The sequence below is a fragment of the Bufo bufo genome, chromosome 6 (assembly GCF_905171765.1).
Source record: "Bufo bufo chromosome 6, aBufBuf1.1, whole genome shotgun sequence".
Taxonomy (NCBI): domain Eukaryota; kingdom Metazoa; phylum Chordata; class Amphibia; order Anura; family Bufonidae; genus Bufo; species Bufo bufo.
In genome coordinates this window covers 133,184,321-133,205,854 of record NC_053394.1, presented here as the reverse complement: position 1 = coordinate 133,205,854, position 21,534 = coordinate 133,184,321, and the positions used below count along the sequence as shown (strand labels likewise).

Below are 21,534 nucleotides of genomic sequence, written 5' to 3'. Positions count from 1 at the left end.
ACCAAAAGGAGGACACCATAACGGGGACAGTTGGGTTTTGTTTCATACCACACAAAGTGGGGTATGATACAACACACAGAATGGAAGCTGTAATCTATATACCAGCATCAGAGGATATTACAGGGACGAGGTATAAGAGGAGAGGACTAAGGGGGTCATTTATCAAGCTGAAATATGTCTAAATTAGGTGTATTTCAGCCGCAGATTGCGGCGCAGCGGTTAGTTGCGCCACAATCTGCAACTTCTCCCCGCTCACGCCAGATGTAAAAAAGTGGAAGGGGAGGGGCCAACAGGCACGTCTCATTTACTATTATCTAAGTCTGTTTCAGGCATAGAAAAAGGTCTATATGTAAGACAGCAAGGAAGCTATCTTACATTTAGAAGCGGTGCTGAATACGCCGAAGTTATGGAGTGGCTGGCGCCTCTTCATAACTGTGCCAGATCCACCACGTCTAAAACGCCGGTCTTAATAAATGTGCCCATAAAACTCCCAGCATGTCCAGGTCATTATTATGGGATATGAGAGCACATTACAGGAAGGAGGTATAAGAGGAGAGAACTACAACACCAAGCATATTAAGGCTGTAATTATGGGATATCACAGTATAATTCAGAGGAGTATAAGAGCAGAGGACTATAACTCCCAGCATGTCCAGACTGTTTTTATGGGTTATCAGAGGACAATTCAGAGAATGAGTATAAGAGAGGACTCCAACTTCCAAGGTTCATGACTTCTCCACTGCTGAACTCTGCCCCGCCTACACTAATCACATGATGGTGACATCACCACAGGTCCTTACCACTTCTCCTCTCCACTGCTGAGCTTTGGCACCCCTTGCTCTGATCTTATGAGGGCGACATCATCACAGGTCCTTTAGCTCTTGTACTGTAGCAGACACACACACACACACACACACACACACACACTTGAGAATGGACATTTTTGATCATTTATAAATCCCAGTCAGTCAGACCATTTTTTTAAGCCCCAGAAACAGATGTCTGGGAAAAAGCGGACGTATGGTCACCCTACTTTAACGGTATATTCCAGTGCAAGAAAGAAGCTGCCCCCGGGCCTACACAAGCTGTAAAAATAAATAAATCACAGAACTTATAGCTACCTTACTGATCTCCTGCCACTGCAGTTCTGGACCCCACGTCCTGCCACTGTCTCGACAGTAGGAATTGGCTTTGAAGGCTGTTCATCTTCAGCCAGTAAAGAGTGTCCCTCTTTCTCTGTCCAAAAAGTTATGTGGTGTGGCTGAATGCTGACAGGACATAATGGGACTTGTAGTTCCACTTCCACATCAGATAATGTCAGCTGTGGAACAGTTTGCAGTATCGGTTGTAGTAAAGTTTTTATCTGGCATGGAAAGACATTGTAGGTTATTTTATTCTTAGTTCATATGTAGACCTGTCACCGCCAGACATCTGTGAAGCTCTGACAGATGTTCTTTAGAACCTCCTGCTTGAGGTTCTTTTGTTTTGCTTTCGTTTTGTCATCTTGTTTCCCTCTCTCAGCTGTTATCTAGTTGCACTGATTGCATCCCTTTAAATCCCCTCCCATACTGCATCACTTTGCGGTTTATACAACTTCCTGGAGTGTGTGCATGCTGGATGCTACAACTGATGCTTCTACAGATAAGTCTGTTCATTTATCTTTGTTTTCCTGTTTGCTTGATCCGAGGTGACCCTGACTCCCTCCGTATTAAGTGTAGGGAGACGGTGGTCGTGTCCCCTCACTATTATAGGGTGTTCAGGTGTCATACAGTCGAGGAACGAGGGTATGCAAATTTCTACCATTGAGATTTTTGCATAGGCTGAGCAGTAAAGGAGAGAGCTAGCGTTGTTACAGGGCTTACCCGTTGGTTCCTTAGTTTTGGATCAAGTCAGTCGGATCTTCATTTGTGTCTTCTAGTTTTCTGTTACACCATCCATGACATTATAAACCGCCAAAACCGTCTCAAGCATGGATCCGGTTTCACTTTTGACTGAACACATGCAGGGTCTTTCATTGGAGGTAGCAGATCTCTGTAAAACTGTATCTCAGTTTAAGGTGACCGGTTCAGCTTGCGTTCATGGAGTTTGTTCTGAGCCTAAGATCTCGCTCCCGGATACGTTTTCCGGGGGTAGTGAGAATTTTGTTCGTTTTAGAGAGGCTTGCAAACTCCATTTTCGCCTACTTCCCCATTCCTCTGGTGATGAGGAGCAGAGGGTGGGGATCATCATCTCGCTGCTCAGGGATAACGCTCAGTCTTGGGCCTTTTCGCTGCCGGAGGGGGCACGGCCCCTCTGTTCAGTGGATGAATTTTTTTTAGCCCTGGGTCAGATATATGATGATCCGGATTGTATTGCTCTGGCTGAGTCTAGACTACGTCTTTTATGCCAGGGTAAACAGTCCGCAGAGATATACTGTTCAGAATTTCGGAGATGGGCAGCTGATACTGGTTGGAATGATGCTGCACTCCGAAGTCAATTTTGCCATGGTCTTTCAGAGGGATTGAAAGATGCATTTTCCTTTCATGAGAGACCTACCTCCTTGGACTCTGCCATGTCTCGGGCCGTTCCTATTGACAGGCGTCTTAGAGAGAGAGGAGAGATCACTCCTTCCTGTCATACTCACTCCAAGGACAGTGGGGCGGTCTCTTTCAGTGCGCAGGGGTCTCAGTCTCTCTCAATCCCCTCTGAGCAGGAGCCCATGCAGCTGGGTTTGCTTGCCTCTGACAATAGAAGATTCAGCTCTCAGAGGAGGGTTTGTTTCTGTTGTGGAGGTATAAATCATTTGGCAAATGTTTGTCCCTCTAGGAGATTCAGGCAGTTTTTTTAGAGTAATAAAGAAACAAAAAGAAAAAAATCCTCTAAAGACGTTCCATCTGTTACTATTGGCAAGGTTGATGTGGAAATTGAAGGTTTTCCGTTTGCTTGTAGTTCCCGTTTTGTCCTACCTGCCAGGGTGGCGCTAGAGAGCAAGAACATTTTTTGTGAGATTTTTGTAGATAGTGGAGCAGCTGTCAATCTCATTGATAATCAATTTGCTATAACACATGGTTTCCAGGTATGCACTTTAGGAAAGGATATACCTGTTTTTTCTATTGATTCCACTCCACTTTCTCAGAAATCGTTAAAGGGCATAGTTCACAATATCCGTTTGATTGTGAGTGATACTCATGTTGAGGATGTGTCATGTTTCGTCCTAAGCGGGTTGCCAACTCCTCTAGTGTTGGGGCTACCCTGGCTCACTAAACATAACCCCACCATTGATTGGCAAGCGAGGCAAATAAATGGCTGGAGTGACTTTTGCAGAGAGAATTGCCTCACGACATCTGTTTCAGAGGTTTCTACTAAGACTGTACCATCTTTTCTCGCTGAATTTTCGGATGTGTTTTCTGAGAGTGGTGTTCAGGAGCTGCCCCCTCACAGGGAGTACGATTGCCCTATTAATCTCATCCCAGGCGCCAAGCTGCCTAAATCTCGTTTATACAATCTCTCCCAACCTGAAAGGGTCGCTATGCGTACTTATATCTCTGAGAGCCTGAGAAAGGGACACATCCGACCCTCGAAGTCATCTGTTGCCGCTGGTTTTTTCTTTGTTAAGAAAAAAGATGGTTCTTTAAGACCTTGTCTGGATTTCAGGGAGCTGAACAGTATCACAATTCGTGACCCTTATCCGCTTCCTCTGATCCCGGACCTGTTTAACCAGATTGTTGGGGCTAAAGTTTTTTCCAAGTTGGATCTAAGAGGGGCATACAACCTGGTCAGGGTCAGAGAAGGAGACGAATGGAAGACGGCCTTCAATACCCCTGAGGGCCATTTTGAGAATTTGGTTATGCCTTTTGGTTTGATGAATGCTCCAGTCGTCTTCCAACATTTTGTGAACAGCATTTTTTATCATTTAATGGGGAAATTTGTACTAGTGTATCTAGATGACATTTTGATTTTTTCTCCTGATTTCAAAACTCATAAGGACCACCTACGGTCTTGCTCTTCCTGCGGGAGAATAAATTGTACGCTAAACTGGGGAAATGTGTGTTTGCGGTTCCAGAAATTCAATTTCTGGGGTTTCTTCTCTCCGCTTCTGGTTTTCGCATGGACCCCGAGAAGGTCCGCGCTGTGCTTGAGTGGGAGCCTCCTGAGAATCAGAAGGCGCTGATGCGTTTTTTGGGTTTTGCCAATTATTACAGGAAGTTTATTTTGAATTATTCCTCTGTTGTTAAACCACTCACTGATATGACTAGAAAGGGGGTAGATTTTTCCTCCTGGTCGGTAGAGGCGCGTAAGGCCTTTTCTAGTATCAAGGAGAGTTTTGCTTCCGCTCCCATCTTGGTACAACCTGATATCTCTCTGGCCTTCATTGTTGAGGTGGACGCTTCTGAGGTGGGTGTGGGTGCAGTCTTGTCTCAGGGTCCCTATCCTGCCAAATGGCGACCGTGTGCCTTTTTCTCGAAGAAACTCTCCTCCGCAGAGAGAAATTACGATGTGGGAGATAGGGAGTTGTTGGCCATCAAGTTAGCTTTTGAGGAATGGCGCCATTGGCTAGAGGGAGCCAGACACCCTATTACCGTGTTTACCGACCATAAGAATCTGGCCTACTTGGAATCGGCCAAGCGTCTGAACCCGAGACAGGCCAGATGGTCTTTGTTCTTTTCAAGGTTTAATTTTGTTGTCACATTCCGCCCTGGGGTTAAGAATGTGAAGGCGGATGCCCTGTCACGTTGTTTTCCGGGAGGTGGGAATTTTGAAGACCCGGGTCCCATTTTGGCTGAAGGTGTGGTGGTCTCTGCTCTTTATCCTGAATTGGAGGCAGAGGTTCAGGCAGCCCAGGCAGAGGCTCCTGATCTTTGTCCTCCTGGGAGGTTGTTTGTGCCTCTCGCTTTAAGACACAAGGTTTTTAAGGAGCACCACAATACTGTCCTTGCTGGGTACCCGAGGGGTAGAGCCACAGTGGATCTCATCGCTCGGAGATTCTGGTGGCCGGCGCTTCGTAAGTCGGTTGAGGGTTTTGTGGCAGCCTGCGAGACCTGCGCTCGTGCCAAAGTCCCTCATTCACGGCCATCAGGTCCTCTCCTCCCGTTACCAATTCCTTCCCGTCCTTGGACACATCTGTTAATGGACTTCATTACGGACCTGCCTCGTTCCTCTGGGAAGACTGTGATTCTGGTGGTGGTGGACCGTTTTAGCAAAATGGCGCATTTCATTCCTTTTCCTGGGTTGCCCAATGCTAAGACGCTGGCGCAGGCATTTATTGATCACATTGTCAAATTGCATGGCATTCCTTCAGACATAGTCTCTGATAGGGGCACGCAGTTTGTTTCCAGATTCTGGAAGGCCTTCTGTTCTAGCTTGGGGGTTCGGTTGTCATTCTCTTCTGCTTTCCACCCACAGTCGAATGGCCAGACGGAGCGCGTCAATCAGAATCTGGAGACATATCTGCGCTGTTTTGTGGCAGAGAATCAGGAGGATTGGTGTTCTCTTCTCTCCCTTGCTGAGTTTGCTTTAAATAACCGTCGTCAGGAGTCCTCTGATAGGTCGCCATTTTTTGGTGCATATGGGTTTCATCCCCAGTTTGGGACATTCTCTGGAGAGGGGTCTTCTGGTTTACCTGATGAGGAGAGATTCTCCTCGTCTTTGTCATCTATTTGGCAAAAGATTCAGGATAATCTAAAGAGCATGAGTGAGAGATATAAGCGTGTGGCGGATAAGAGACGTGTGCCTGGTCCGGACCTGAATGTTGGTGATCTGGTGTGGTTGTCTACTAAGAATATAAAATTGAAGGTTCCCTCCTGGAAGTTGGGTCCTAAGTTTATTGGGCCTTACAAAATTTTGTCCGTCATCAATCCTGTTGCCTACCGTCTTGATCTTCCTCAGACTTGGAAGATCCATAATGTTTTTCATAAGTCCCTATTAAAACCTTATGTCCAACCCATTGTACCCTCCTCTTTGCCTCCTCCTCCGATTGTGGTTGATGGTAACCTTGAATTTTTATGTTTAATGTATTCTGCTCTTTAGAAGGTATATTCATAATGAGCAAAATTTATTGTTCTTTGATTTAAATTTCCATGTAATATGCTTAATTATCCATCAGGTGGCACCAGAGCTCCTTTCACTGCCATTTTGTTTTTCCTGCTAGAGTGCTGATACCATCCTATGTCATCCTATTGTTCAGTCCGCCTAAGGGTACAGCTACACGGTCAGGTTTCTGCATGCAGTTTTGGAAGCCAAAACCAGAACGGATTTAAAAAAAGAAGATAAGTTGTATATACTCCTTATACTGTCTCTCCATTTATGATTCACTACAGATTTTGGCTTCCAAAACTGCTTGCAGAAACCTGACCGTGTGGTCAGTACCCTCACATCACTGCTTGAATACATGAAGCCAGCCTAAGGGTACTTTCACAATAGCGTTTTTCTTTTCCGGCATAGAGTTCCATCCTAGGGGCTCTATACCAGAAAAGAACTGATCAGTTTTATTCCCATGCATTCTGAATGGTTGTCTTCAGTTCAGTCTTTTTGACTGTTCAGGACGGAGATAATATCGCAGCATGCTACGGTTTTATCTCCGGCCGAAAATCCGGAACACTTGCCGGAATGCCGGATTCAGCATTTTTTTCCATAGGAATGTATTAGTGCCAGATCCGGCATTCAAAATACCGTCCTTCCGGATGACAAAAAAAATGTGCAAAAAATAAATGCCAGATCCGTTTTCCGGATGACACCGGAAAGATGGATCCGGCATTTCAATGCATTTGTAAGACTGATCAGGATCCTGATCAGTCTTACAAATGCCATCAGGTGGCATACGTTTTTACGGATCCGGCAGGCAGTTCCGTCGCCGGAACTGCCTGCCGGATTCCTCTGCCGCAAGTGTGAAAGTACCCTTAGGCCATTGTATTACGGCCACATTTTAGCTTCTGGCTTACAACTCCCACTCCTCTCCATGGCTAGGGGGAACTGAACTTAGATATGAAGGGGACAGCCGTTGACTGAGCAAGTATACCACTGCCGGACGAATAGCAATGTCTGGCTCTGACCTCTGCCATCAATATATATTATAGGGAGAATACGTTTTCTTAAAGTATCTATAACATCGGTAATACTTGTGCACTGAATACCCCCTCTCCCTGAGTGCCACCTTGGCACATGTTCCCTTTCTGTGTTCTGAACCCTCCATGAAAGACTTCAGTGTCTAAGGAGTCAAGGCTCATGTCAGTGGGATTATAACCCCTTAGTAATTCAGATTGAATGTGGCAATGGTTGCACCCCTGTGGTAGGTCCCCTTTAAAGTGACTGACCTGTTGCATGTGCGCTTGGCAGCTGAAGGCATCTGTGTTGAAGAATGATGTTTTAATATATGCAAATGAGCTTCTAGGAGTAATGGGGGCGTTGCCTTTACACCTGGAGGCTCCGCTCTCTCTGCAACTGCCACACCCTGTCCAATTTGATTGACAAATGATGTTTTCACTGCCTGGCCCTGTCAAAGTGGAGAGGGCGCGGCAGTTGCAGAGAGAGCTGAGCCTCTAGGAGTAATGGAAACGCCCCCATTGCCTCCATTGCTCCTAGACGCCCCCCTCGTTTTTCTCAGCAATGAGGGCACATATAAACATGGGACCAACACAGATGCCTTCAGCTGCCAAGTGCACGTGTAACAGGTCAGCCAGTGTCATAGGTACAAATCTGCTGACAGGTGTCCTTTAAATTTCATTTCAATCCCTTTCATTCATTGCCCATATCACACAATGAACTGGACTCCAAATGGTCGAACAATTGTAATTTATATGGTTTAAAAATTAAATATGCAAGGGGCATAATTCTCTGGAAGAATCTGCAGACGTGCGAACCTTATGGCATAAACCTTATGAACCGCATTACTCCAGGGCGACCGGGTCACGATGGTGACAGATCAGGAGATATGGGGGAGTCAGATGGGGATTGTGAGATGAAGTGACAAATGAAATGTACATAAAATAGTTTTGTTTGCTGTTTTTTTTTTTTCTTTCTGGGAGCTGGGGTGGAAGTCTACAGCAGCAGCGGCTTCTATCCAGACATCTCCTCCCGTTGCTCCTTGTTCCTGCGGACCTCTGCTGCATGAAGCTCCTGGAGCAACACAAGGAGAGAGATGATTATACAATGGAACAGAATTGGTAAGTACTGGAACACTTAGGATAGATAGGGTTAATTTTCATTCACAGAGCAAGCAGAGCCCTACAGAAAAAGTGGACACTTGGAATTTGTCAGCACTGCTCCCCTGTTTGCTGAGCTAGTATAGTGCACCGCACTGTACACTTTGTGCAGCTTTTTCTACATCAGGCTTCTGTATGTGGCCCAACAGAGCTGTACATACACTGAACCACCATGGGGAAGCAGAGAGACGTCATTTCCTGCAGCCTGATAGGAATTCTATTTGCAGCTTTAGATGTGACTAGAGTAGAAAACAATGTGACGTGTGAAGCATAATGAATCGTGTCTGCATAATCCAATAGCGATACCTCGCCAGATATAGAGAAACCAATACCTTCTCACGGAGACGCTCCCTGAGAGCCGCCAAGTGGGCATCACGTATCTCCTTGCTCAGGTCCATCTTGTAGTTGAGTTTTTCCTCAGCCATTCGGCTGAAGTTGTTATTGTCTTCTATTGCCCTGTGCAGAACGTCCCTCTCGTGTTCCCGCTTCTCAGCAAGCTGTTTCAGCACCTGAGCTTCCTGAGTCTGGGAGGGAAAAACAAGTTATATGGTAGATATGATCTATCTGTTAGACTTATATAACTGAAGAGGCCCAGGTTATACCAGTATGGTCCATATCACTATATACAAGAAGATGTATAACTTTTACCAGTTGGACATATATAATTATATATAGAAGATACCCAGGTTATACCAGCATGGTCCATATCACTATATACAAGAAGATATATAACTTATACCAGTTGTACATATATAATTATATACATGAGATACCCAGGTTATACCAGCATGGTCCATATCACTATATACAAGAAGATATATAACTTATACCAGCTGTACATATATAATTATATACATGAGATACCCAGGTTATACCAGCATGGTCCATATCACTATATACAAGAAGATGTATAACTTACACCAGCTGTACATATATAAATATATATAGAAGATGCCCAGGTTATACCAGCATGGTCCATATCACTATATACAAGAAGACGTATAACTTATACCAGATGTACATATATAATTATATACAGAAGATACCCAGGTTATACCAGCATGGTCTATATCACTGTATACAAAATGTATAACTTATACCAGCTGTACATATATAATTATATACAGTAGATACCCAGGTTATACCAGCATGGTCCATATCACTGTATACAAGAAGATGTATAACGTATACCAGCTGTACATATATAATTATATATAGTAGATACCCAGGTTATACCAGCATGGTCCATAACACTATATACAAGAAGATGTATAACTTACACCAGCTGTACATATATAAATATATATAGAAGATGCCCAGGTTATACCAGCATGGTCCATATCACTATATACAAGAAGACGTATAACTTATACCAGATGTACATATATAATTATATACAGAAGATACCCAGGTTATACCAGCATGGTCTATATCACTGTATACAAAATGTATAACTTATACCAGCTGTACATATATAATTATATACAGTAGATACCCAGGTTATACCAGCATGGTCCATATCACTGTATACAAGAAGATGTATAACGTATACCAGCTGTACATATATAATTATATATAGTAGATACCCAGGTTATACCAGCATGGTCCATAACACTATATACAAAAAGATGTATAACTCATACCAGCTGTACATATATAATTCTATACAGAAGATGCCCAGGTTATACCAGCATGGTCCATATCACTATATACAAGAAGATGTATAACTTATACCAGCTGTACATATATAATTATATACAGTAGATACCCAGGTTATACCAGCATGGTCCATATCACTGTATACAAGAAGATGTATAACTTATACCAGCTGTACATATATAATTATATACAGGAGATGCCCAGGTTATACCAGCATGGTCCATATCACTATATACAAGAAGATGTATAACATACACCAGCTGTACATATATAATTATATACAGAAGATGTCCAGGTTATACCAGCATTGTCCATAGCACTATATACAAGAAGACGTATAACTTATACCCGCTGTACATATATAATTATATATGCGAGATACCCAGGTTATACCAGCATGGTCCATATCACTGTATACAAGAAGAGGTATAACTTATACCAGCTGTACATATATAATTATATACAGGACATGCCCAGGTAATACCAGCATGGTCCATATCACTATATACAAGATGCATGAATTATACCAGTTGTACATATATTTATATAGCAGAATATTGCTATATGATATAACCCGTGCACCTTACTAAAGTTGAAGAAGCAGCAAATTAAGGATTGCACGTTCACAAAGTACCTTCCTCCTCTCCTCAGCAGCCTCCAGCCTCTTTTGCAGTTCTTCCAAGGAAACCTCCCTCTTCCTAGGAGAGATGGCCAGTGGAGGACCATCTGGGGACAAGTCTGTAGGAGATTTCAAGATCACCTCAAAGCTCTGCCCTGATGCTCTTTTGTTGAGCTGCTTCACCTCCATGTCTGTGGACACATAAGACCATTATCATATCACAGAGTTCAACTTTCTCAGGAAGAATATGACTTTTTCTCACCTTCATACTCGTAGATTGTCTTGGGATGAGGCTGCGAGTAAAAGCAGGAGCAGATCAAGGACAGCATAGATAGCTCCTTCATCTTCTCTTTGTAGGCTGCAAGAGAAATGACGTGACTTAGTGAATGAAGGTTCCCTTTAGTATTCAGCCATTGCTGGTGACATTGTATGATGATGCCCACTGCAAAAGAATGGTACTCTTCACTAGAATGGAGACATGTTGATAAGTGGCGCCTGTTAGCCTGCTCAGAGCTTTTCTCTTCACTGGTACTGTAAAATTAACAAACAAGAATGGCAAGATATGGTCCAAGAACACACACTGTAACAAACCGTCAACTGTGTGAGCAAGACTAGCTTATGGAAGGAAATAACCAAGCTGAATGTAACTGTTTAGGGATTGCCTAGACTTTACTCATTGTAAAACATCAGCCATGGATGAAGGATTAGCTCACTGATGGCAAGAACTGACCTAAAGGCACTATTTGTCTTATAGGAGACTGCCTAGACATTGTACCAAATACTTATAAATTGTAATAAACCCTCTGTGTAAACAGAACAGAGTGGTCATAAGGGAGAACTCACCTTAGCTAACTCTTTGGCTCATGGGATTGCCTAGATTTACCACCTGGACCACCAAAGGATCCTCCAGTGGGCCTAGGCTCGGATACCATAATGGGCCCTAAATATCCAGGAGAAAAAAAAAATTGGCGGCCTTTGGACCCAGTCAGTTACCAATTGAGTCTATTTCTGTGATTTAAAACCTATTAAAGTTTATTGATGATATAGGGTTTGGGCCTCAGGAATAATTTTCTCTGGTAGGCCCCAGGAACCTCAGTCCAACAATGACTTTCCCTCACGTGAGCAGGACAAGGTTAATGAAGGATAACACTTGGCCGAGAGCACTATGTAGCTTGATGCTGTGTCTGGACGCTGGTAAACTTCTGGGCTGTGGCCTCAATAAAACAGCCTTAGGGCTCATGCACAAGAATGTATTTTCTTTCCATGTCCGTTCAGTTTTTCTTGTGGACCGTATGCGGAATCATTCATTTCAATGGGTCCGCAAAAAACTGACGTTATTCCGTGTGCATTCCTTTTGTCCGTATTTCCGTTCCATGTCCTAGTATTGTCCAAATTACGAAGAAGGATAGGACTGTTCTACTAGGGGCCAGCTGTTCCGTTACGCAAAATACAGAATGCACACGGACGTCATCCGTATTTTTAGCGGATGTTTTTTGCAGCCCGCAAAAATATACATAGTTTTTTTTTGCGGATAGGAAGCAGACCCATTCATTTCAATGGGTCTGCAAAAAATGCGGACAGCACACCGTGTGCTATCCGCATCCGTATGTCCGTTCCGTAGCCCCGCAAAAGAGATAGAACATGTCCTATTCTTGTCCGTTTTGCTGACAGGATAGGCATTGTTACAATGGATCCGCCCAAAAAAAAATGGATGCCATGCGGAACGTCATCGTTTTTTTTTGCCACAAAACACATACAGTCGTGTGAATGTAGCTAATTAGACGCAGAGGGGTGATAAGGTGGGCAATCACTCCCATTGACTATAATGGGATCTGGTTTCAATTAGATACCTAGTATTTTACTTGACAAAAATTTGCAGCTTGCTGCTCTACTTTGTCCAGTATTTTTTACGGAATTTGCAAAAGAGGCTCTTGACAGAGCATCCCTTGCAGATGTGAACGAACCCCCTCCCCTGCGGTCATGTACAAATACATGGGGACAGAAGGATCTATACCTCTCCTGGGTCCCTGCAGTCTGCCAGCATATCCCCCACTGACCCCAGTTCACCTCCTCCATCCTGTCTGGCTGATGGAGGTGGAACTGCTTCAGCCTGGAATATCTCAGGCTGTAGAGCACCTAGAGAGGTGAGGTCTTCTTTTAAAGCTAAGAATATAGGCTTTAACACAAGACCAGGATTGAGGTGCTAACCACCATACCACCCAATGTATAACTCTTGGAAATCGGGTGGAGAGTTAGATCTGCAGATGTTAGATTATTTGCTTTAAAACAAGACCTAGCTCATATCTCTGGGTGCTGTACAGCCTGAGATACAGCTGTTAGTAGCAAGGGGCTAGCCCATACATACCTCCTTAGCAAACTAAAAATTACCTTCACTTCTATGTGCTGGTAAAAATAAAATACTGCCACCAGCCTCCTGCTGGTAATACCAACTAGGCTGGTAGTTTATTGGCCAGGTGTGAACCCTAGCTGTGCAAGACATAGTATGCCATTCTTATCTGGTCCTATATGCCTGTGCAGTGGGGATGTTGCCTGGGCTCTAGTCAGCGTCAGTCAGGCTCTCCCTGTTCCTGTCAACTGCACGATATGAGCTGGCACCATTGGCACCATGAAACTGACACGGTGCTAGGCATGTAATAGTGAGGGGCCTGCACGACTAAAAGGGAGGAGATGTATGACGGACAGCCCAGCGTCTATGACACTGCCCATGCTGTCATCTCAGCTGGCTATGTGGCCATATAATAAACTACCAAGCTCATTATCTGGTTGCATTAAAAATCAGTTCAAAGGGGTTGTCCAGCTTTTAGTAAGTGATGGCCTATCCTCAGGATAGGCTATCACCAACTGAACAGCGGTGTGGAACCGCTGCTGATCAGCTGTTTGGTGGAGTTCCATCACCAGAAGTCAGAGCCATTGTAGTGGAGCGAGCTTGCTAATACAGTGCTGCTCCCATTGGACTCACTGTGAGCAGCAGAATTCTGTGCCAACATTTTGATGCAGTTTTGGGGCACATTGGTGCATCTTAATCCACGCCTCTTTTCTGATAAGCCCCTGCCAGCCCTTGGTGAGTGAGGCACAAAAAATGTCTAAAATAAATAAGAAATGTGTTGCAAAGCATCTAACCTATATTTTTGGAACAAATTAAACGGAGTCTGTCAGCAGTTTTGACCATGCTGAACTGCTGACAGCACTAGGTAGGGGCTGGGAAGAGCAGTGCAATCATACCTTTTATGGGGCTTTTTTCATAGTAGCTTGAATATGAAGTTTTATTATGCCAAATTATGCTCTTGCAAATGCCAGGGCGGGGCATTACTTTGCTGCTTTACGGCCCCTCCCCTCTGCTCTGAGTGACAGATGTAGTGGTTTCCTGGTTGGAAGGAGTTCAATGTAGGGAGCACTTCACAGTCAATGTAGTAATGTGCACGTCCAACTACTGAGGAGGTCGAAAGTGCTCAGTTCCATTCTTCAACTGCCATCGGCCATATATACTGTTAGAAGCTGTGAGAGTTATGGGGAGAGAGCCACAACAGAAAGGAATCCCCCCCCCCCAGAGAAAGGACACACCCCCAGAGAAAGGACACCCCCCAGAGAAAGGACACCCCCCCAGAGAAAGGACACACCCCCAGAGAAAGGACACACCCCCAGAGAAAGGACACACCCCAGAGAAAGGACCCCCCCCCCCCAGAGAAAGGACACACCCCAGAGAAAGGACACCCCCCCCCCAGAGAAAGGACACACCCCAGAGAAAGGACACACCCCCAGAGCTGCCAGCCTGGAAACAATCTAGCAGAGCAATTGGAGCAATGAATAGAGAGAGCTTTGGGATCATTTGAGGTATAGGGCTGGTTTTAGCTTTGTTAGGGCTCATTCAGACGGCCGTATGCTATCTGCAAAAATGCGGATCCATTTTTTTGCGGATTAGATGCTGACCCATTCACTTCTATGGGGCCCTTTTCTATTCCACGGTTCCGCAAAACAAATGAAACATGTCCTATACTTGTCCGTGAAAATCAGTACATGGCCCCATTGAAGTCTATAGGTCCACAAAAATACTGAATGCTATCCGTTTTTTTGCGGATCCGCAAAAAAAGGATAGCATTCAGTATTTTTGCCAACAGCATACGGCCGTCTGAATGAGCCCTTAGAAAGACATTGTCGTGTACTGTATGATGTCTGATTTAATATTTTTTTACCTTAATCATGACATAATCCCTTTAATCCTCCATTATGAGGATGTGACCATCGACGCAAACTCCACAGCAGGGAGGTATTTTGGAGGTATGATTTTATTCTCCATTAATAAAAGGGTTGTCCGAGATTCTGATATTGATGGCCTAGCCTCAGGATGAGGATGTTTGAAGAAGTCGCTTTGCTTCAGTGAGCGCTGCGGCATCTTCCTAGGCCAGTGACATCACATTCATCAATTACATGGTCTAGGCACAGCTCAGTCCCGTTCAAGTGAATGGATCTGAGCGGTAATACCAAGAACAGACACTATACAATGTATGGCACTGTGCTTGGTATGCTGTGAGGAAGCCACAGTGCTTACAAGAGCGCCACTACCTCTTTAAAAAGCTATTTGGTGGGGATAAGTGCAAGATAATGCACATGGGGCGTAAAAACCCAAGAGCAGAATATAAAGTGATACAGTCCTAACCTCAGTATCTGAGGAAAGTGATTTAGGGGTCATTATTTCAGAAGACTTAAAGGTAGGCAGACAATGCCATAGAGCAGCAGGAAATGCTAGCAGAATGCTTGGGTGTATAGAGAGAGGCATTACCAGTAGAAAGAGGGAGGTGCTCATGCCGCTCTACAGAGCACTAGTGAGACCTCATTTGGAGTATTGTGCTCAGTACTGGAGACCATATCTCCAGAAGGATATTGATACTTTGGAGAGAGTACAGAGAAGAGCTACTAAACTGGTACATGGATTGCAGGATAAAACTTACCAGGAAAGATTAAAGGACCTTAACATGTATAGCTTGGAAGAAAGACGAGACAGAGGGGATATGATAGAAACTTCTAAATACATAAAGGGAATCAACAAGGTAAAAGAGGAGAGAATATTTAAAAGAAGAAAAACTGCTACAAGAGGACATCGTTTTAAATTAGAGGGGCAAAGGTTTAAAAGTAATATCAGGAAGTATTACTTTACTGAGAGAGTAGTGGATGCATGGAATAGCTTTCCTGCAGAAGTGGTAGCTGCAAATACAGTGGAGGAGTTTAAGCATGCATGGGATAGGCATACGGCCATCCTTCATATAAGATAGGGCCATAGTATTCAGTATATTGGGCAGACTAGATGGGCCAAATGGTTCTTATCTGCCGACACATTCTATGTTTCTAAGCTGGGAGTTGGACCCCCAACAATCAGATATTGATAATCTATCCTGAGGATAGGCCGTCAATATCAAAATGTTGGATGACCCCTTTAATCATATATATATATATATATATATATATATATATATACTTCTATACCTCCTATACCAGGGATCAGCAATCTTTGGTACTCCAGCTGCTGTGAAACTACTACAACTCCCAGCATGCACACTTACTCAGCTATTCTTGTAACTCGCATAGAAGTGAAAGGAGCATTCTGGGAGTTGTAGTTTCAGAACAGCTTGAGTGCCGGAGGTTGATGATCCCTGGTCTATACTATATTTACTTCTTTATGTTCTGATTTACCGGTGACATTTTGATGTTTCAGTTTTGTGATCTTTTTTTTTTTATATATTATGTGCATATATTGGCATTTTTATATGTATGGTTCCACTTTTTTTTATGTCTGGTGGTTTTCTAATTATATACTTCTCATGCTCACTCATTTCTTTGCTATATTTAAGGAAACAAGTTGGCCTGAAATGCGTAAGTGGTGACTATGTAGCTTTCCCCGATTCATTTTATGGAGATATTCAAATAAAGCCTGAGACCGGATGCTGGAATCTATCTTCTTCTCGTCTTTCTTCTCCATGCTGCCCTGTTTGTCTGTGCATCTGTATGGTTTCAGATGAGCTGACATTTTTCCTTGAAGTTGAGAGACCACAATATTAGATGATGCTAGAAACGATATAATGATTGAATTTCGGGAGAAAACCAGCACTTAGTGCAAGCAAAACAACAGCACCAAGCCGTAGAAAAGGCTCTGAGGCTCAGACATGTCACCAAGGACACTCAAAGTCTCTGCCCAAATACCCAGTCCTAATCAGCTGCCTCGTGTACAAGCTTCCCTCCCCTAGGGAGGCGAAAACCTGGCGCCAGCTTTCAACCTTAATTACCAATTGTCAGACATGACAGGCAACTGGCAACAGAATGAGTGTGTGTCCTGGGTATAAAACAGGAAGATGACAGAGATGACTGGCTACAAAGGGAATAGCAGAACCAGAGAGCCTTCTGCTTTATATACCCTGGACATGACTTGATGTTGGTAAAAAATGTTGATATTTAATAAGCAATGACATTGATTCAAAATTATATAAACTAAACTTGTGTTCAAAGTGGAGTTTTGGTAAAAAGTTTAGATGTGACTGTAGTAAACCTCACTGGGGTTTGAGAGGACATTTTCGGAAACACTGCACTGGTGACAATAGAGAGGACCCCATCTATCTCTCTACACTATATGGACAAAAGTATTGAAACACCTACACATTCCACCTACAGGAGCTTTGACATCCTATTCTAAATACATAGCCATTAATATAGAGGCCCCTGACCACAACTCCCCACTCTTCTTGGTTTTTTGGGAAGAGCATTCGTGAGGTCAGACACTGATGTTGGATAAGACGGCCTGGCTCACAGTCTTTTATTCTGGTTCGTCCCAAAGGTGTTTGATGGTTGAGGTCAGAGCTTTTTGTGAGCCAGACAAGTTCTTCTACGCCAAACTCACCCAACTATGCCTTTATGGTCCTTGCTTTGTGGTCTGGGGCACAGTCATGCTGGAACCGAGATGGGCATTCCCCAAACTGTTCCCACAAAGTTGTAAGCACACAGTTATCCAAAATGTCTTGGTATCCTGAAGAACTAAAAGTCCCTTCGCTGGAACTAAGGGGTCAACCCCTAAAACACAACCCCATAGCGTAATCCCTCCTCCACCAAACTTTACAGTTGACATAATGCAACATTCTCCTGGCATTCTCCAAACCCAGACCCATCCACCATGTGGCCAGATAGAAAAGTGTAATTCATAACTCCACAGAACTCGTTTCCACTGCTCCAGAGTCCAGTGGCAGCATGCTTTACACCACTCCATGTGACGCTTGGTATTGTGCTTGGTGATGTAAGGCTTGCATGCAGCTGGTCATCCATAGGAACCCAGGCCATGAAGCTCCTGGTGCACAGATTTTGTGCTGATGTTAATGCCAGAGGAGGTTTTAACTCTGCAGTTATTGAGTCATCAGAGCGTTGGTGATTTTTATGCACAATGGACCTCAGCACTCGGTGACCCTTCTCTGTAACTTTATTTTATCTATCTATCCATCCGTTATCTATCTATCTATCTATCCATCTGTTATCTATCTCTTATCTATCTCCTATCTATCCATCTGTTATCTATCTATCTCTTATCTATCTCCTATCTCTTTAATTCATAACTAACTATGTCATTTCCATTACTACATCTGTAACGGCAATTTTTTGATGACATCAGAAATATATCTTTACATTTCCTTTGGGAGCCTATTCATCTTCTCAAAGTAATTTCTATAAAATTCCACTTTGCAGGTTATTCGTCTCGCCGTGAAAACAGCTTGCATCAAAGCAACACTAAACCTACAGATGCCGCCCTTTAATAGCTGTCGGCAGAATAGAAAGCTATTGTTGACCACTCCCCCATACTTGGGTCGGCCAAGCATACATGTGTCATCATTGGGAAAGGCGAGTAAAGCCGGCCATGCTCATGAGATAACTGAACAGCTCGGCCATTCAGATGACAGCTCTCTCTCCCAGTCCCGCTATACACATGCATACTCGGCCAAGCATGCATATGTTGTAAATGGGAGAGGGAAGAAAGGCACTGTCAGACACCTCTGGCAGGAGCCTTATTGTCCCAAGAACAAAAGGGTCAAGCACATTGAAATTCTACATATATTCTGCTTATGGCCAGTATTAATTGCTGCCACACACCATCTCCATTTAGAACAAGAGGATCAGGCATTCGAACATGCCCGATCCCACTTTCCCCTGACATCACCTGTTGGGGTAGAGGCTGTGACTGTAGTGCTCTTCAGGAGGCAGGAGTCCAGGTCACCACCGATTTACATCCATATGTGTGACTGATATCATCACTTCTTTCCTGCACCATTAGATACTGCTGCTGACTATGTGAGTTTGAGACATTAACCAATCTTCTATAAAATAAAAATAAAACTTTTACTTACCTGCTAACAGGTCAATTGTCTATCCTCCAGTGGTCCTCGCTAGTGTATATCTTCCTGCAGCAATAACTTGCCGTATATCCATGTGACCTCTGCAGCCAATCAGTGGTCTTGTGCCGTACACACAAGCATGGTAGCAAAGGCCAGTGGTTGGCTGCAGTGGTCATGTGGATGTACAGCATCTCTAGTGGGGATCACCGGAACAGTGGAGGATTTAAGACATAAGTAATAGGTGTTTTTTTTATTTTTTACATTTTATCAAATTTCCTGTTGTTATTTTAAAGGGGTTGTCCACACCTTTACTACTGATGGCCTATCCTCAGGACAGACCATCAATATCTGATTGGCGAGGGTCCAACACCTTGCACCCCAGCCAATAAGCTGTTTCGGGTAGCTCCGGTGGTGACAGTTGGTACAACGGTACAGTGGATGGAGCTGGTTAGTGCAGCACTGCCCCCATTAAAGGGAATGGTAGCAGCGTTGCAAGCTCTATCCACTGCACGATGGAGGGAGCCGTGCAGTTCCAGCACCGGACCTACTCCAAAACAGCTGATCATGGGAGTGCAGGCTGCTGGACTGCCACCGATCAGATACTGAAGGTCTGTCCTGAGGATAGGCCATCCGTGGAAAAGAAGTGGACAGCCCTTTTAAATTAAGCTACTGGACAACCCATGTATTGCACAGCTTCATCTAATGCAGTGATGCTCAACCTGCGGCCCTCCAGCTGTTGTAAAACTACAACTCCCATCATGCCCTGCTGTAGGCTGTCTGGACATGCTGGGAGTTGTAGTTTTGCAACAGCTGGAGGGCCTCAGGTTGAGCATCCCTGATCTAATGCATTCAGAGCACAGATACTGTACAATCAAGCCACCTCCCAAGAACTGGATGCGCGGAGAGCAACATTCCCAGGCGTCTGAAGATAGATCTAGGCGTCTCCAGTAGATCTAGTATTTTATCTATAGGTCTTCATTCTACCATTCTCCTGCACTGGAAACTAGATGCCAAATAATTCCAGACATCTTCTTCTATAGATGACAGCCTCCCACCCCCTATTGCATTCTCAGCACTCTCCACCCATAAATCCCAGCCCTAAGGATGGACGCCCAGGCTCAGCCAGCATTGCAGGCAGCATGGAGACAATAGGAAGGGCATGATGACTGGAGCTTTACAGATATGGACTAGTCTCTGCACTGTCCATTGATTCGCCTCACACCCACGGTGAAAAGCAGAAGGGGGAATCTGATCCCTAGGGGCTGGTGCAACACATAGGGAGTAGGATAAATGCATAGCAAGATATGGAGATGCCCTCACCAGCAGCCACTCCCTGGGAAAAGACGCTAAGAAGACAACACCCCAACATTGATAAGACCCCTGAGGTGGCACAATACCAGTTGAGATGCCTTCTTGTATCCCCTTTAATAAAACAACTGCTTAGTGCCATATCCAAAGAAATCCCACCCATGCAGGCGGAAGGCAGATCCAGTAGATCTGCGGGGGGTTCATTCAATGACAGTAAGCCATGGTCCTGCTGCATTGTGAGATGCTGTTACCAGTACATTACTAACAATTAACCAAATAATCCTGTGTGCCAAGGGCAGTGAGGATGGGCAGATGTGTACAATGCATGAGACAGCAGATGTGCTGAAGGCTCAGGTATCATCATCATCATCATCACACACCCTCAATGCAATGAGAGGCAGAAAATGGATGCTGGATGTACGTAGGGAGCTGGGCACTGCCATATGCATCCATGTGGAAAACATGCTAGAAGAGGCAGCCACATATCGTACTCAGATATTGCAGACATATAGAAAAATGGGCAGCCCACCACACCCAGAGACCCCCGTGTGCAGGCAGATGGCGGGTCATTTATCGTCCTGGTTCTGGATAGAGCATCTGTCTGCTGATGGCAGGAGAGGGCGAGGCTGTGCGGTGCCTACCTGACACGGTGCTGACCATGGTGCTGAGGGATGCGGCGTGGAGATGGTGCTGGGTGGCGGAGTACTGCAATGCTGTGGAAGAGAGAGGGAACGCCTGACTCAGCTCTGGGGGATCCAGGCAGAGGGAGGAGACAGAGGTGGAGGTGGGGTGGACGGTGCAGGAGACAGCGAGGTGGGGGGCTCGGGGTCACCCTCACTGGAGGTGGCGGCAGGGAGATGAGGGGGGCTCCTCCAGATTCCTGCGGCCACAGACACTAATAGAGGTGGAAGGATGCACAGGCACACCCAGCACTATTGTCAGAGCAGGGACCACCCCCACTCTGGGGCAGTACACACCCAACGCCCCTGCCTCTGTCAGCTGCCAGACCCCCTGTGGATTCCCAAATTATACATGCCTCTTTCTATCCATCTTATATCTATATCCCTCTGTCTATATATCTTATATATATCCCTCTGTCTATCCATCCTATATCTATATCCCTCTGTCCATCCATCCATCTTATATCTATCTCCCTCTGTCTATCCATCCATCTTATATCTATATCCCTCTGTCTATCCATCTTATATCTATCTCCTTCTGTCTATCCATCTTATATCTATCTCCCTCTGTCTATCCATCCATCTTATATCTATCTCCCTCTGTCTATCCATCTTATATCTATCTCCCTCTGTCTATCCATCCATCTTATATCTATATCCCTCTGTCTATCCATCTTATATCTATCTTCTTCTGTCTATCCATCCATCTT

General features: G+C 44.5%; 1 protein-coding gene across 1 annotated transcript; it reads right to left on the bottom strand.

Moving 5' to 3' along the window:
* Positions 1–7,835: 7,835 nt before the first annotated feature.
* Positions 7,836–20,827, bottom strand: STMN3 (stathmin 3). The gene is made up of 5 exons (XM_040436133.1): positions 20,786–20,827; positions 10,718–10,813; positions 10,471–10,646; positions 8,510–8,701; positions 7,836–8,091 (listed from the first exon to the last, which is right to left on the bottom strand). Exons 1-5 carry the CDS (start codon positions 20,802–20,804, stop codon positions 8,032–8,034), a joined length of 543 nt encoding a protein of 180 aa, XP_040292067.1. The 5' UTR covers positions 20,805–20,827; the 3' UTR covers positions 7,836–8,031.
* Between the last annotated feature and the right edge of the window lie 707 nt (positions 20,828–21,534).

Bases quoted from the DNA above. Each gene is read 5' to 3' on its own strand.
- STMN3 (XM_040436133.1), bottom strand. The intron at 10,647-10,717 runs GTGAGAAAAAGT...ATGTGTCCACAG, and splicing joins GACAATCTACGAGTATGAAG to ACATGGAGGTGAAGCAGCTC. The intron at 8,092-8,509 runs GTATTGGTTTCT...GTGTTGCTCCAG, and splicing joins GGGAGCGTCTCCGTGAGAAG to GAGCTTCATGCAGCAGAGGT.